This window comes from Pseudophryne corroboree, chromosome 3 (assembly GCF_028390025.1).
Source record: "Pseudophryne corroboree isolate aPseCor3 chromosome 3, aPseCor3.hap2, whole genome shotgun sequence".
NCBI classification, from domain to species: Eukaryota; Metazoa; Chordata; class Amphibia; order Anura; family Myobatrachidae; genus Pseudophryne; species Pseudophryne corroboree.
Window position 1 is genome coordinate 463,186,060 of NC_086446.1, and position 13,535 is coordinate 463,199,594.

Sequence of the window (13,535 nt, forward strand, 5' to 3'; positions counted from 1 at the left end):
AAAAATAATATTGTGAGGTGTTCAGAATAGACTGGAAATGAGTGGAAATTATGGTAATTGAGGTTAATAATACTATGGGATCAAAATGACCCCCAAATTCTATGATTTAAGCTGTTTTTTAGGGGTTTTTGAAAAAAACACCCGAATCCAAAACACACCCGAATCCGACAAAAAAATTTCGGTGAGGTTTTGCCAAATCGCGTCCGAATCCAAAACACGGCCGCGGAACCGAATCCAAAACCAAAACACAAAACCCTAAAAATGTCCGGTGCACATCACTAGTTATTACAGGTTGAGCTAGTGTGAGATAGTGCACCTGCTACATTTTCCCTCTGTACACTGTATTATGTCTCAAGCAGAGTAGCACCTCATTACCTAATTATGGTGTGCAAATTAGGGTCCCCTTCCCTTTGTAACTCTAACCCTTTTATCAGTTTAGTAGCTCTTCTTTGAACTCCGAACTTAGTTCCCCGATATCTTTTTTTATAATACGGTGCCCAGAACTGAACACAATATTCCAGGTGCGGACGTACCAATGATTTGTACAGTGGCAGAATTACATCCTCGTCCCTTGTCTCTATTCCCCGTTTAATGCACGCAAGCACTTTACATGCCTTCTTTGCTGCACTTTAACTTTGTGTACTGTTATTAAGCCTATTATCTATAAGCACCCCCAAATCTTTTTCCACCATAGTTACTTCTATATTTTCCCCATCCAGAGTGTAGGATGCAAGTGTGTTTTTCCCCCCAAAATTCATAACTTTGCATTTGTCTATATTAAACCTCATTCCCCATTTAGACGCCCAGGTTTCCAGTTTAACTAAGTCATTCTGTAAAGACTTCACATCGCCTTCTGAATTAATTACCTTACACAGTTTAGTATCATCTGCAAAGATTGACACTGTGCTTTCCAGGCCTATTCCTAGATCATTGATAAATATAGTGAAGAGCAGTGGGCCAAGAACTGACCCTTGTGGTATTCCGCTGACTACTGGTGCCCAGCTGGAGAACATCCCATTGACCACTACTCGTTGCACTCTGTTATCCAGCCAATTACTTATCCATTTACAAATAATATAACCTAGACCAAGTTCTCGTCATTTGTTGATTAGTCTCCTATGAGGCACTGTATCGAAGGCTTTTGCAAAATCTAAATACACCACGTCAACTGCTTTTCCATGGTGAAGATTCTTGCTCTCTTCCTCGTAGAAGCTAATTAAGTTGGTTTGGCATGATCTGTCCCTTACAATCCCATGCTGACTTTTACTAATAAACTGTGTAGCCTGTAGGTGATCCCCTATGCTATCCCTCAAAATGCCTTCCAATAATTTACCCACTATAGAGGTTAAACTAACTGGTCTATAGTTTCCAGGATCATTTTTATTTCCCTTTTTAAATAAAGGCACTACCTCCGCTATGCGCCAATAACCTTGGTACCATGCCTGATCTAATTGAACTATGGAAAATCAAGTTTAGGGGTTTTGCTAGCTATAACCTAAGCTCCATAATAACCCTCGGATGAATACCGTCTGGCCCTGGTGATTTATTAATATACACGTTACCTAGTCTCTCCAGGACTACTTCCTCACTTAAACAAACATCAAGCCAAGAGTCATTACTCTCACTGTCGTTATGCACTAATGTCACCGGCTCATCCTCCCTGGTAAATACTGATGAAAAAAAAATTGTTCAATATTTCCATTAATTTGTCATCATTTAGCAAAGCTCCCAATTCATCTTTTAAAGGGCCTACGTTCTCCTTCTTTAACCTTTTACTGTTTATATATTTATAAAACTTTTTAGGATTGGTTTTACTCTCTATAGCGATTTTTATTTATTTATAATTTTAGCTGCCCTTATCGCTTTTTTTTTTTTTTTGAAAAATATTTTATTGGACAACTGTACAACCTTTGCATATATTATCGCAAAACAAAATGACACAGTAACATAACTATCTGCATGTATACATTTGAGATGGTCAGCTTGAAATTGATATTAGAGGTCTTTTTAGAAGGGTGGGTGTCCCTGGTCTAGAATTACCAAGTTATACCATGTAGTATGAAATATGGCTTGGCGTAAGGGGTTTTTGACAAGGCTGTCTAGTGTCTGCACATAAGGGAGCCATATGTCAAAGAACTTTGCTATTTTGTTCTCTTTATCAAGTAACATCTCCAGCCATTCCATGTGGAAAAGATATGATATTCTTGGCAAAAATATAGCTAGGGATAGGGAGTCGGTAGCTATCCATTGCGACAGTATTGTTTTTTTGCCTGCTGCTGCTATTTTGGTTAACAATTGGCGTTTGCCGATCGGTAGCTTAGAGGCAGGGTGAGTCGAATGCAAGTCCCACATAACCCATTCCGGGGAAACATCTATGTTGAGATGTAGTTTGTCTCTGACATATGTTTGAATTAAGCTCCAGAATTTACGTACTTCAAGGCAACTCCACAAACAATGATAAATATCTGCGTCTATCATGCCACACTTGAAACATTTAGAGTCAGAGGTTGTTCCCATTTGGAGCCGTAGTTTTGGTGTAATGTAGGATCGGTGTAGGATTTGATAATTCATTTCAGCGTAGGATGCTGATATGAGGGTTTTATTGATCTTATTAAAGGCAGTAAGCATAGTGGAAACATCAATAGATGGGAAGTCTAATAACCACTTTACTAATCCCGTCTGGGTAGACTCCCAATCAATGGATTTTTTGATGTATGTATATAGCAATGCAGTAGAGGGGTGTATAGTTGGCGTTAATTGCAGAGTAATGTCTAATGCATTAGTCCTGTCTTCTGCGGACATCAGGGCTATGGACTTATTTATGTAACTACGTATCTGGAAATATATGAATAATGGAATTTTAAATTGTGGAAAACTTTCGCAGAGATGCGAGTATGTATAAATCTGGCGAGTATCTCGGTCAATCAATTGGTATAACAATCTGATTCCTCCGCCTGATAGGGTAGTTAATGTGGCGCGTGCCGCAGTCCCACCAAAGTCTGGGTTATGAGTTAGAGGAAGGAACGTCGTGTTATAGCTGGAAATACCCATCCTCGAACGTGCCTGCCTCCAAGCCGCGCACGTCGAGGTCAATAATACATTATTTTTAACTAAGGATGGAAGGGCCGATGGACGCATGTGTAGCAAGCTAACAATAGAGAGCCCAGGGCAGAAAGCCTGTTCCAAGGCTGTGTTAGCAAAGGACTCAGTCTTATGTATCCAATCGATAGCATATCTATAATTCGCCGCCAGCATGTAACTTCTAATACAAGGTAAGTTAACCCCCCCAATTTTTGTGATTGGCTCAATTTAAACAAGGAGATTCTGGGGGTTTTTTTTGCGCCCAAATAAATTCACTAAAGGCTTTGTTTAGGGTTTTTATATCTGCTTCAGATATTAATAAGGGCAGCATCTGAATAGGGTACAACAGTCTCGGGAAGGAGATCATTTTGATTAATTGGCAGCGTCCTAAATAGGACAGGGGTAGGTGCTTCCACGCCTGAAAGTCAGTTAACATACGTGTTATAATTCGTGGATAGTTAAATCTGTATAAATCAGACGGGCAAACGGGTATCTGGAGACCGAGGTATGTAATTGATCGACTCGCCCATCGGAAGGGGAACTGAGAGTTCCATCCATGTGTGGCCTTTGAATGCAAAGCCAGGGCTTCTGTCTTAGATTTATTAATTTTAAACCCTGAAATCAATTCAAATGTCGCCAACAACGACATCAGACTAGGAAATGCATACTGAGGGTTCGAAAAGTATAATAACAAGTCATCTGCATAAGCCGTGACCTTAAGGTTATGACTATCAATTTCAATCCCATGCCAGTCAGAGTTCAAATGACAATGTCTGATGAGCGGATCTATTGCTAGGTCAAAAAGGAGCGGGGATAGTGGGCACCCCTGTCTCGTGCCTCTATGAAGTGTAAATGTGTCTGTGTTCAGTCCATTCACTGTAATGAACGCAGAAGGTGAGTCATAGATAGTACGGAAGAATTTGACGAAATCAGCTCCAAATCTCTGCCAGTGAAGCACCCTTAGCAAGTGAGACCGTGACACGCGATCAAACGCTTTATCAGCGTCACAACTCACTATCAAGGAAGATCCACCCGGCGTCTGGGCCGATATGGTCAAGGCGGCAACTAGCTGTCTTATATTGTGCACTGACGTCCTCCCCTTTACAAAGCCGGTCTGTGATGGATGTAGTAATGTGGGTAACACCATTTGCAGCCTATGTGCCATTAATGTTGTCAAGATTTTAAAATCTTGGTTTAAAAGAGAGATGGGGCGGTATGATTGAACTAAGGTAGGGTCTTTCCCTGGTTTCGGCAATACTATCATACGCGCATGGTTAAAGGTGGGCGGGGCAGCATTGCCGGACATAATGGAGTTAAGTAAGGTCAGGAGATAAGGTGTGATGTGGGGTTGCAGTAGTTTGTAATACTCTGCGCTTAGTCCGTCTGGGCCTGGAGATTTTCCATTAGCCAATTGTTTGATTACCGTCGTCAGTTCCAATTCAGTAATAGGGGCCATAAGGGAGTTTTGATCCTCTGCTGTCAGTGTGGGGGACCCTGCTGATCTCAAGAAGTTCATGCCACTAATAGCGTCATCTGGCGGAGCCTTATATAATTCTTTGTAGTAAGATAAGAAGGAGTCAGCTATTACTGCTGGGTCAGAGGATATTTGGGTATGTGCTTGAAGAGTGAGAATGTGCGGAGTGGGGCGCTGACTACGAACTATATTCGCCAGAAGTTTGACGGCTTTATTTCCCCACCTAAAGTATTTATGTTTTTGAAAATCTAAAGCGTATTGGGCTCTCTCTGTACAGAGGGTATCATACAGATGTTTAGTCTCTATATAGATTCTACGTGTATCCTCTGTTGGGAAGCTAACAGCGTGGCATATGAATTTGTTAATGCCAGGCCGAGATCACGGAACCTTTGATTGAGACGTTTACGCTTAGCAGCGACATATGCTATGATATATCCTCGCACTACCGGCTTGGAGGCAGACCAAAAGAGGCCAATGTCCTCTGTGTGTTGTGCGTTGTCTTTGGTATAGTTAAGGAAGTTAGTCTCTAAATATGACTTAAATTCAGGGGAATTATATAAGTGGGAGGGAAATCTCCAGTTATAGGAGGTCTTTTTAGGAGATTTCAACTCAAGTGTGAACCATGTAGGTGCGTGGTCAGAAATGGCAATATTTTCTACCCTGGAGTCAACCAACCTGGAAAGCAGTCTTGCTGGGAGCAGCCAGTAATCTATTCTAGTTGACGTGGCATGTGGGTGGGAGTAGAACGTGTATTCTCGACTAATAGGGTGCTGGTGTCGCCATGGGTCTATTAAATGAAGTGAGGACAATAGAAATTGCAACGATGCTGGAATAGAGTAACTGTGCCCACTAAAAGTACCAGACCTGTCTAGAGCTGGCTGCAAGGTGGAGTTAAAATCGCCTCCGATGATTAGATGACCCTCGGCCCACTCCTGAAGTCGGACATAAATGTCGGTAAAAAAGGCATTATGGTCCGAGTTCGGTGCATATATGGTCACTAAGGTGTATAGCTCCCCCTCTAATTGTACTTTTAAAAATAAGAATCGACCCTCCTCATCTTCCAGGGTGTCTAATATATTGTATCTGATGGATTTACGGAATATAATCACTACCCCTTGCTTCTTGGAGGTAAACGATGCAGTGTTAAAGCCCTTAATCCAGCTATCTCTAAGCACATTGGGATCCCCCGACCTCCAGTGGGTTTCTTGCAACATCGCCACGTCCGGTCGCAGGCGTTTGAGGTGCTGCAATATCTTTCTTCTTTTAATCGGAGTATTAAGACCCTCCACGTTCCAAGTAAGGAATTTTAGACTTGTCTTAATCTCTGTAGAGGCCGCCATTTTAGTGTCAAATCTAACCTATACCCGTCCTTTCGGACACATGAAACAGTGATAGACTAAATCGTGGGGCTCCCCATATCCCAGCGAGTAGGGAAACCCAACCTATAACAGGGGTAATTGACCTGTGTCTTAGCATTAATAACAATAGCGTTTGCAAACGTTGTGTTACAGTATATCCATTTTTCACATTTTTGTGAACCCATAACAGTGGTCCTAAGGACTCACTATATACCATTAGTATAACTCCGATTAGAGTAAGGAGAAGGGGGTGAAAGGGGGGGGGAGGGGAAATAAGAAAAAAAAGGACATAGAGATGGGGGAGAGGGGAAAGGGCGGAAGGGCACTGTGATTTCCAAATTCGAAAACAAGTAATACTGTGTGAAACAACATGTAGTGAGCAATAGTGATCGGCCATACATTACCAATCACGACCTCCATAAGGGAGATGATACAGATGTTAAGTCTATGAGGACGTTTGTGATCAGTCTCTGTCATTGGAGGCAGAGGAAGAGTGACTTCGTATAGATTCTGCAAATGTTTTTGCTTCCGAAGGTGATTCGAACAGATACGTCTTGCCGTTATGTTGAGCACGTAGTTTCGCAGGGTAGAGTAGAGCGAATCGTATGCCCTCATCAAACAGGATCTTACAAGTGGGAGAAAATTCTCTCCTTTTCATGGCCACGCCATAAGAGAAGTCCTGGAACAGGAGTAACTTGTCTCCATGATAGAAAAGTTCCTGAGCTTTGCGATACGCGTCCATCACTTTGACTTTGTCTGTGTAATTGAGAAATTTGAATATGACCGGTCTAGGTCTACGGTGGTCTGTCTGGAAATCGGGACCAATTCTGTGCGCCCGTTCTATTGCCAAGGTTTCATCATTTTTCAAGCAGCCCAACTCGAGCAGCAACCAGGAGGAGACCAGCGCCATCAATTCTTTAGGTCTAACGGATTCCGGTAAGCCAATCATACGGAGATTATTTCGACGATTGCGATTTTCTAAATCTTCTAGCTTCTCCTGTATCGCAGTGATGGAAGACGCTTGGGACTCAATTACAGAGCGGGCATTAGTCAGATCGTCCTCTAGGTTCGAGACCCGTTGTTCTACTTCATCTATTCGTGTACTATGTTCTTTTAACTGTGTCATGGTGGAATCGATAGCCTCCTTCAACCCCGCGAGTTTCTTGTCTAACAGCGGTGACAGTATATCAGAGATTTCCTGTGCCCTGGCCACGGCATCCATGGTGTATCTCGCAGGATCTGTTACGCCACCTAGGACACTAGCGTTGGGCGATGAAGGTGGTGAAGTAGCAGAAGCTGAAGCAGATGCTCTGGTGTCTTTCGTTTTTGCTGGTGCGGAGCCTCGTCCCCCTCTCTGAGGCTTGGCCACGTATTTATCCATATCTGCGCAGTGTTGGAGTGTTTCAGCGAGAAACTAGATATATTAAGGTATCCTGCCCTGCAGGGAGTATAGGTAGATGTGCAGTCACTGAGTAGGAGATAGTGACGTCTGGGGATGTGCAGACTGTGAGTAGCGGCTACGGGCTTATGTACTAGAGGCCGTCGTTCTCAGGGATTACTGTGGCGCTGACCAGATCCTGTTAATGGGAGAGGGTGGGTCCAGGTGTTTGCTGATCTAAGGGGGCGCAGTATGGCATGTGCAGGCCTGTCTTTGTCAGTGGTGGTAGTGGAATGAGTGGAGAGCCCAGCGTGGTGCACTCACCCCTTTACAGGCCTCCTCCGGCCACTCTCTCTCCTCAGACGCTTACCCGTGGCGTCTTCCGGCTGTGTTCTCCTCCGCCAGCGGTAGCCGTACAGGACTCGACGAGTTGCGGGGGGGAAGGGTCGAGGCGCCGCTCTGTCAGTGATGGTAGCAGGGGGGGGGAGGGAGCCCAGCGCTGTGCTCTCACCTCTGTACAGGTCTCCCCAGGCCGCGTCCTTTCCTCAGACGCGTGTGTGCGGCGTCTTCTGGCTGTGCTCCCCGCCGTCAGCGGTAGCGGCACAGGGCTCAACGGGATGCAGGCCGAGCGGGGCCCCTAGTCGCAGCCGCCTCAGACAGAGAGTCAGGACGAGGAGGGAAGGTTCAGGGTGTCCGGCCACAGCCAAGATGGCGGCCGCAGGCAGCATGCGCCACAGCTGGCGCTCAGACTCCGGTGAAGAGGGCGGTGGGGAGCCGGGGAGATGGTCTCCTCTTGCCCACCAGTATCTCCGCTGGCCCCTGGTGTATTTTTGAGGCGCAGGTCCCAATATATGGTCCCCAAATCAATTCAGGGTATCAGGGAACGGAGAGCTCTCCTAAAAAGCGGCCAGCAAGGGGTCCGCCCACCGGAAGTCCCCCTTATCGCTTTTTTAATTTTTTATTGCATTCCTTGTAATACCGGAATGACTACTCCCCTCCATTAGATTTAAATGTTTTGAAAGCATGCCTCTTATTAGCCATTGCTTCCTTGACCTCTTTATTAAGCCACATTGGTTTTTGTTTAGTACTCCTGCATTTACTGCTGATGGGAATGAATTTGTGAATATTGTTTTCAAGCAACCTTGAAACAAAGCTTCCCTGTCAATGTCGTTTAGTGCCTGTCTCAGCATATTGAAGTTAGCTTTTCTAAAGGTAAATGTTTTGGTCATTCCCTTATAGCTATGTTTCTTAAATTGTGATCATGTAGTGATCACTGTTTCCCAGGGTCTCTCCAACTTTAGTGTTTGATATAATGTCCATTACACTGGGGTGTAGGTGGTTGGCGCTGACCTGGGCACAAAACATTTAAAAGCTTTAGCTCTTAGGATGCACTGGTCCCTCATCCTTTACACCACGCCGCCAACCCCAGGCTAGCCAGTTTTAGTTTGGTGCCAGCAGGAGCCAGATTCACCTTTAGACAGAGTTGGTGAATGGCAGGCGAGACGTGCCCCTGAAAGAGGAGGGCACTGGGCACATACCCTCCCACCTTAATTCCGCTCTGTGCATGATGCTGTTGTTTCTGGAATATAAAATGGAAGCTGTTCATTCAAATTAGTAATAGCCCACAGGTGCTTAAATGGGAGGGGTTATTCTAAGCAAGAAAAATACACAAAAACAGGTTTTCCCCAGCACACCAAGGGGTATTAGCAACAAGATTCGAACACTACATGGTGGGAGATAATTCAGTGTTATCATACAGTGTTAGGGACTTCCAGTATCAGAGAAGCCTTGACTTTGGCCTGGAGGCTCATATCTTTGCAAAAATATGTAACTAAGGTCTCTGAATTATCTAACAGCATGTTGTGCACAAATCGTGTTGCTAATACTCCTTGGTGTGCTGGGGAAAACCTATTTTGTGTATTTTGTTGTTTCTGGAACAGAGATCAGTGTCCTATTCATTTTCTTATAGCTCAGAATAGGGACAATCCTAAATGTGGTTAACTGTATGTTCCTGCTAACGATCAAACTTGAGAAGTAATTAAATGTTAACACCTGACACAGACTGAAGTGGCACCTTGAGTATGTGTACACTGTAATTATTGCTCATGCTTTCTGGTAAATTTGTGTTTTTATCTGACAGAGATATTGCTACCATGGATGAATTTGGATACTGTCAAATTGTTGGGCGCTGTAAAGATATGATTATCCGAGGGGGTGAAAATATATATCCAGCTGAAATAGAGCAGTTCTTGCACACACATCCCAAAATCATGGAAGCCCAGGTACAGTAATTGGAGAGAATCGGTCATGCAGTGATCATTCACACAGTTACACTGTTGCACTGCTAACTCTGTCTGTTGCTACAGGTCATTGGAGTGAAGGATAAGCGAATGGGGGAAGAACTTTGTGCTTGTCTCAAAATTCATCCGAATGAGCAGTGTACTCCAGAGGAAATCAAGCAGTTCTGCAAGGGAAAGGTAAGGTGCTTGGCATGGACTAAGAACCTGAGATATGAACATTCATTTATGTTAGGACTTTACTGTATGCATTTATCTAACACTTTTAATAATAGTACTGCTTTTTCTACCTTACACAATTATATATTATACTAGCTGGAGTACCCGGCATTGCCCGGGATTTTAAGAATGTCTGTTTACAAAAAATAAGAATTTACTTACCGATAATTCTATTTCTCATAGTCCGTAGTGGATGCTGGGGACTCCGTAAGGACCATGGGGAATAGCGGCTCCGCAGGAGACTGGGCACATCTAAAGAAAGCTTTAGGACTAACTGGTGTGCACTGGCTCCTCCCCCTATGACCCTCCTCCAAGCCTCAGTTAGGATACTGTGCCCGGACGAGCGTACACAATAAGGAAGGATTTTGAATCCCGGGTAAGACTCATACCAGCCACACCAATCACACCGTATAACCTGTGATCTGAACCCAGTTAACAGTATGATAACAGAGGAGCCTCTGAAAGATGGCTCACAACAATAATAACCCGATTTTTGTAACAATAACTATGTACAAGTATTGCAGACAATCCGCACTTGGGATGGGCGCCCAGCATCCACTACGGACTATGAGAAATAGAATTATCGGTAAGTAAATTCTTATTTTCTCTAACGTCCTAAGTGGATGCTGGGGACTCCGTAAGGACCATGGGGATTATACCAAAGCTCCCAAACGGACGGGAGAGTGCGGATGACTCTGCAGCACCAAATGAGAGAACTCCAGGTCCTCCTCAGCCAGGATATTAATTTTGTAGAATTTTACAAACGTATTTGCTCCTGACCAAGTAGCTGCTCGGCAAAGTTGTAAAGCCGAGACCCCTCGGGCAGCCGCCCAAGATGAGCCCACCTTCCTTGTGGAGTGGGCATTTACAGATTTTTGGTTGTGGCAGGCCTGCCACAGAATGTGCAAGCTGAATTGTACTACAAATCCAACGAGCAATAGTCTGCTTAGAAGCAGGAGCACCCAGCTTGTTGGGTGCACACAGGATAAACAGCGAGTCAGATTTCCTGACTCCAGCCGTCCTGGAAACATATATTTTCAGGGCACTGACAACGTCTAGCAACTTGGAGGCCTCCAAGTCCCTAGTAGCCGCAGGCACCACCAATAGGTTGGTTCAGGATGAGACGCTGAAACCACCTTGGGGAGAAACTGAGGACGAGTCCTCAATTCCGCCCTGTCCGAATGGAAAATCAGATAAGGGCTTTTTCAGGATAAAGCCGCCAATTCTGACACGCGCCTGGCCCAGGCCAGGGCCAACAGCATGACCACTTTCCATGTGAGATATTTTAACTCCACAGATTTAAGTGGTTCAAACCAATGTGACTTTTGGAACCCAAAACTACATTGAGATCCCAAAGTGCCACTGGAGGCACAAAAGGAGGCTGTATATGCAGTACCCCTTTTACAAACGTCTGAACTTCAGGGACTGAAGTTAGTTCTTTTTGGAAGAAAATTGACAGGGCCGCAAATTTGAACCTTAATGGACCCCAATTTCAGGCCCATAGACACTCCTGTTTGCAGGAAATGTAGGAATCGACCCAGTTGAATTTCCTCCGTCGGGCCTTACTGGCCTCGCACCACGCAACATATTTTCGCCAATTGCGGTGATAATGTTTTTGCGGTTACATCCTTCCTGGCTTTGATCAGGATAGGGATGACTTCATCCGGAAAGCCTTTTTTCCTTCAGGATCCGGCGTTCAACCGCCATGCCGTCAAACGCAGCCGCGGTAAGTCTTGGAACAGACAGGGTCCTTGCTGGAGCAGGTCCCTTCTTAGAGGTAGAGGCCACGGATCCTCCGTGAGCATCGCTTGAAGTTCCGGTTACCAAGTCCTTCTTGGCCAATCCGGAGGCACGAATATAGTGCTTTCTCCTCTCCATCTTATCAATCTCAGTACCTTGGGTATGAGAGGCAGAGGAGGGAACACATACACTGACTGGTACACCCACGGTGTTACCAGAGCGTCTACAACTATTGCCTGAGGGTCTCTTAACCTGGCGCAATACCTGTCGAGTTTTTTAATCATGTGGACGACTTCTGGGTGAAGTCCCCACTCTCCCGGGTGGAGGTCGTGCTGAGGAAGTCTGCTTCCCAGTTGTCCACTCCCGGAATGAATACTGTTGACAGTGCTATCACATGATTTTCCGCCCAGCGAAGAATCCCTGCAGCTTCTGCCATTGCCCTCCTGCTTCTTGTGCCACCCTGTCTGTTTACGTGGGTGACTGCCATGATGTTGTCCGACTGGATCAACACCGGCTGACCTTGAAGCAGAGGTCTTGCTAAGCTTAGAGCATTGTAAATGGCCCTTAGCTTCAGGATTTTTATGTGAAGTGATGTATCCAGGCTTGACCCTAAGCCCTGGATATTCCTTCCCTGTGTGACTGCTCCCCAGCCTCGCAGGCTGGCATCCGTGGTGACCAGGACCCAGTCCTGAATGCCGAATCTGCGGCCCTCTAGAAGATGAGCACTCTGCAACCACCACATGATGGATACCCTTGTCCTTGGTGACAGGGTTATCCGCTGATGCATCTGAAAATGCGACCCGGACCATTTGTCCAGTAGGTTCCACTGGAAAGTTCTTGCGTGGAATCTAACGAATGGGATTGCTTCGTAGGAAGCCACCATTTTTACCCAGAACCCTTGTGCATTGATGCACTGAGACTTGGTTCGGTTTTAGGAGGTTCCTGACTAGCTCGGATAACTCCCTGGTTTTCTCTTCCGGGAGAAACACCTTTTTTCTGGACTGTGTCCAGGAACATCCCTAGGAAACAGAAGACAAGTCGTCGGAACCAGCTGCGATTTTGGAATATTGAGAATCCAATCGTGCTGCCGCAACACTACCTGAGATAGTGCTACACCGACTTCCAACTGTTCCCTGGATCTTACCCTTATCAGGGAATCGTCCAAGTAAGGGATAACTAAAATTCCCTTCCTTCGAAGGGATATCATTTCGGCCATTACCTTGGTAAAGACCCGGGGTGCCGTGGACCATCCCTACGGCAGCGTCTGAACTGATAGTGACAGTTCTGTACCATAACCTGAGGTACCCTTGGTGAGAAGGGTAAACTTTGACATGAAGGTAAGCATCCTTGATGTCCCAAGACATCATGTAGTCCCCTTCTTCCAGGTTTGCAATCACTGCTCTGAGTGACTCAATCTTGAATTTGAACCTCTGTATGTAAGTGTTCAAAGATTTTAGATTTTAGATTTAGAATCGGTTTCACCGGGCCGTCTGGCTTCGGTACCACAATAGTGTGGAATAATACCCCGTTCCCTGTTGCAGGAGGGGTACCTTGATTATCACCTGCTGGGTGAATGGCTTCCAAAACTGCCTCCCTGTCAGAGGGAGACGTCGGTAAAGCCGACTTTTGGAAACGGCGAGGGGGAGACGTCTCGAATTTCAATATGTACCCTTGAGATATTACCTGAAGGATCCAGGGGTCTACTTGCGAGTGAGCCCACTGCGCACTGAAATTCATTGAGAACGGGCCCCCACCGTGCCTGAGTTTGTAAGGCCCTAGCGTCATACTGAGGGCTTTTGCAGAGGCGGGAAAGGATTTCTGTTCCTGGGAACTGGGTAATCTCTTCAGCCTTTTTCCTCTCCCTCTGTCACGAGCAGAAAAGAGGAACCTTTTGTCCGCTTGCCAACAAAGGACTGCGCCTGATAATACGGCGTCTTATTTTGAGAGGCGACCTGGGGTACAAACGTGGATTTCCCAGTTGTTGCCGT

General features: G+C 45.4%; 1 protein-coding gene across 1 annotated transcript in view; it reads left to right on the forward strand.

The window, feature by feature from the left end:
• ACSF2 (acyl-CoA synthetase family member 2) overlaps positions 1 to 13,535 on the forward strand; it is a 286,408-nt gene that overhangs the window by 248,772 nt on the left and 24,101 nt on the right. The window contains exons 13-14 of the mRNA XM_063960699.1: positions 9,432 to 9,573; positions 9,658 to 9,768. Of these exons, the coding sequence (XP_063816769.1) occupies positions 9,432 to 9,573; positions 9,658 to 9,768 (253 nt within the window). The remainder of the gene's footprint in view (positions 1 to 9,431; positions 9,574 to 9,657; positions 9,769 to 13,535) is intronic.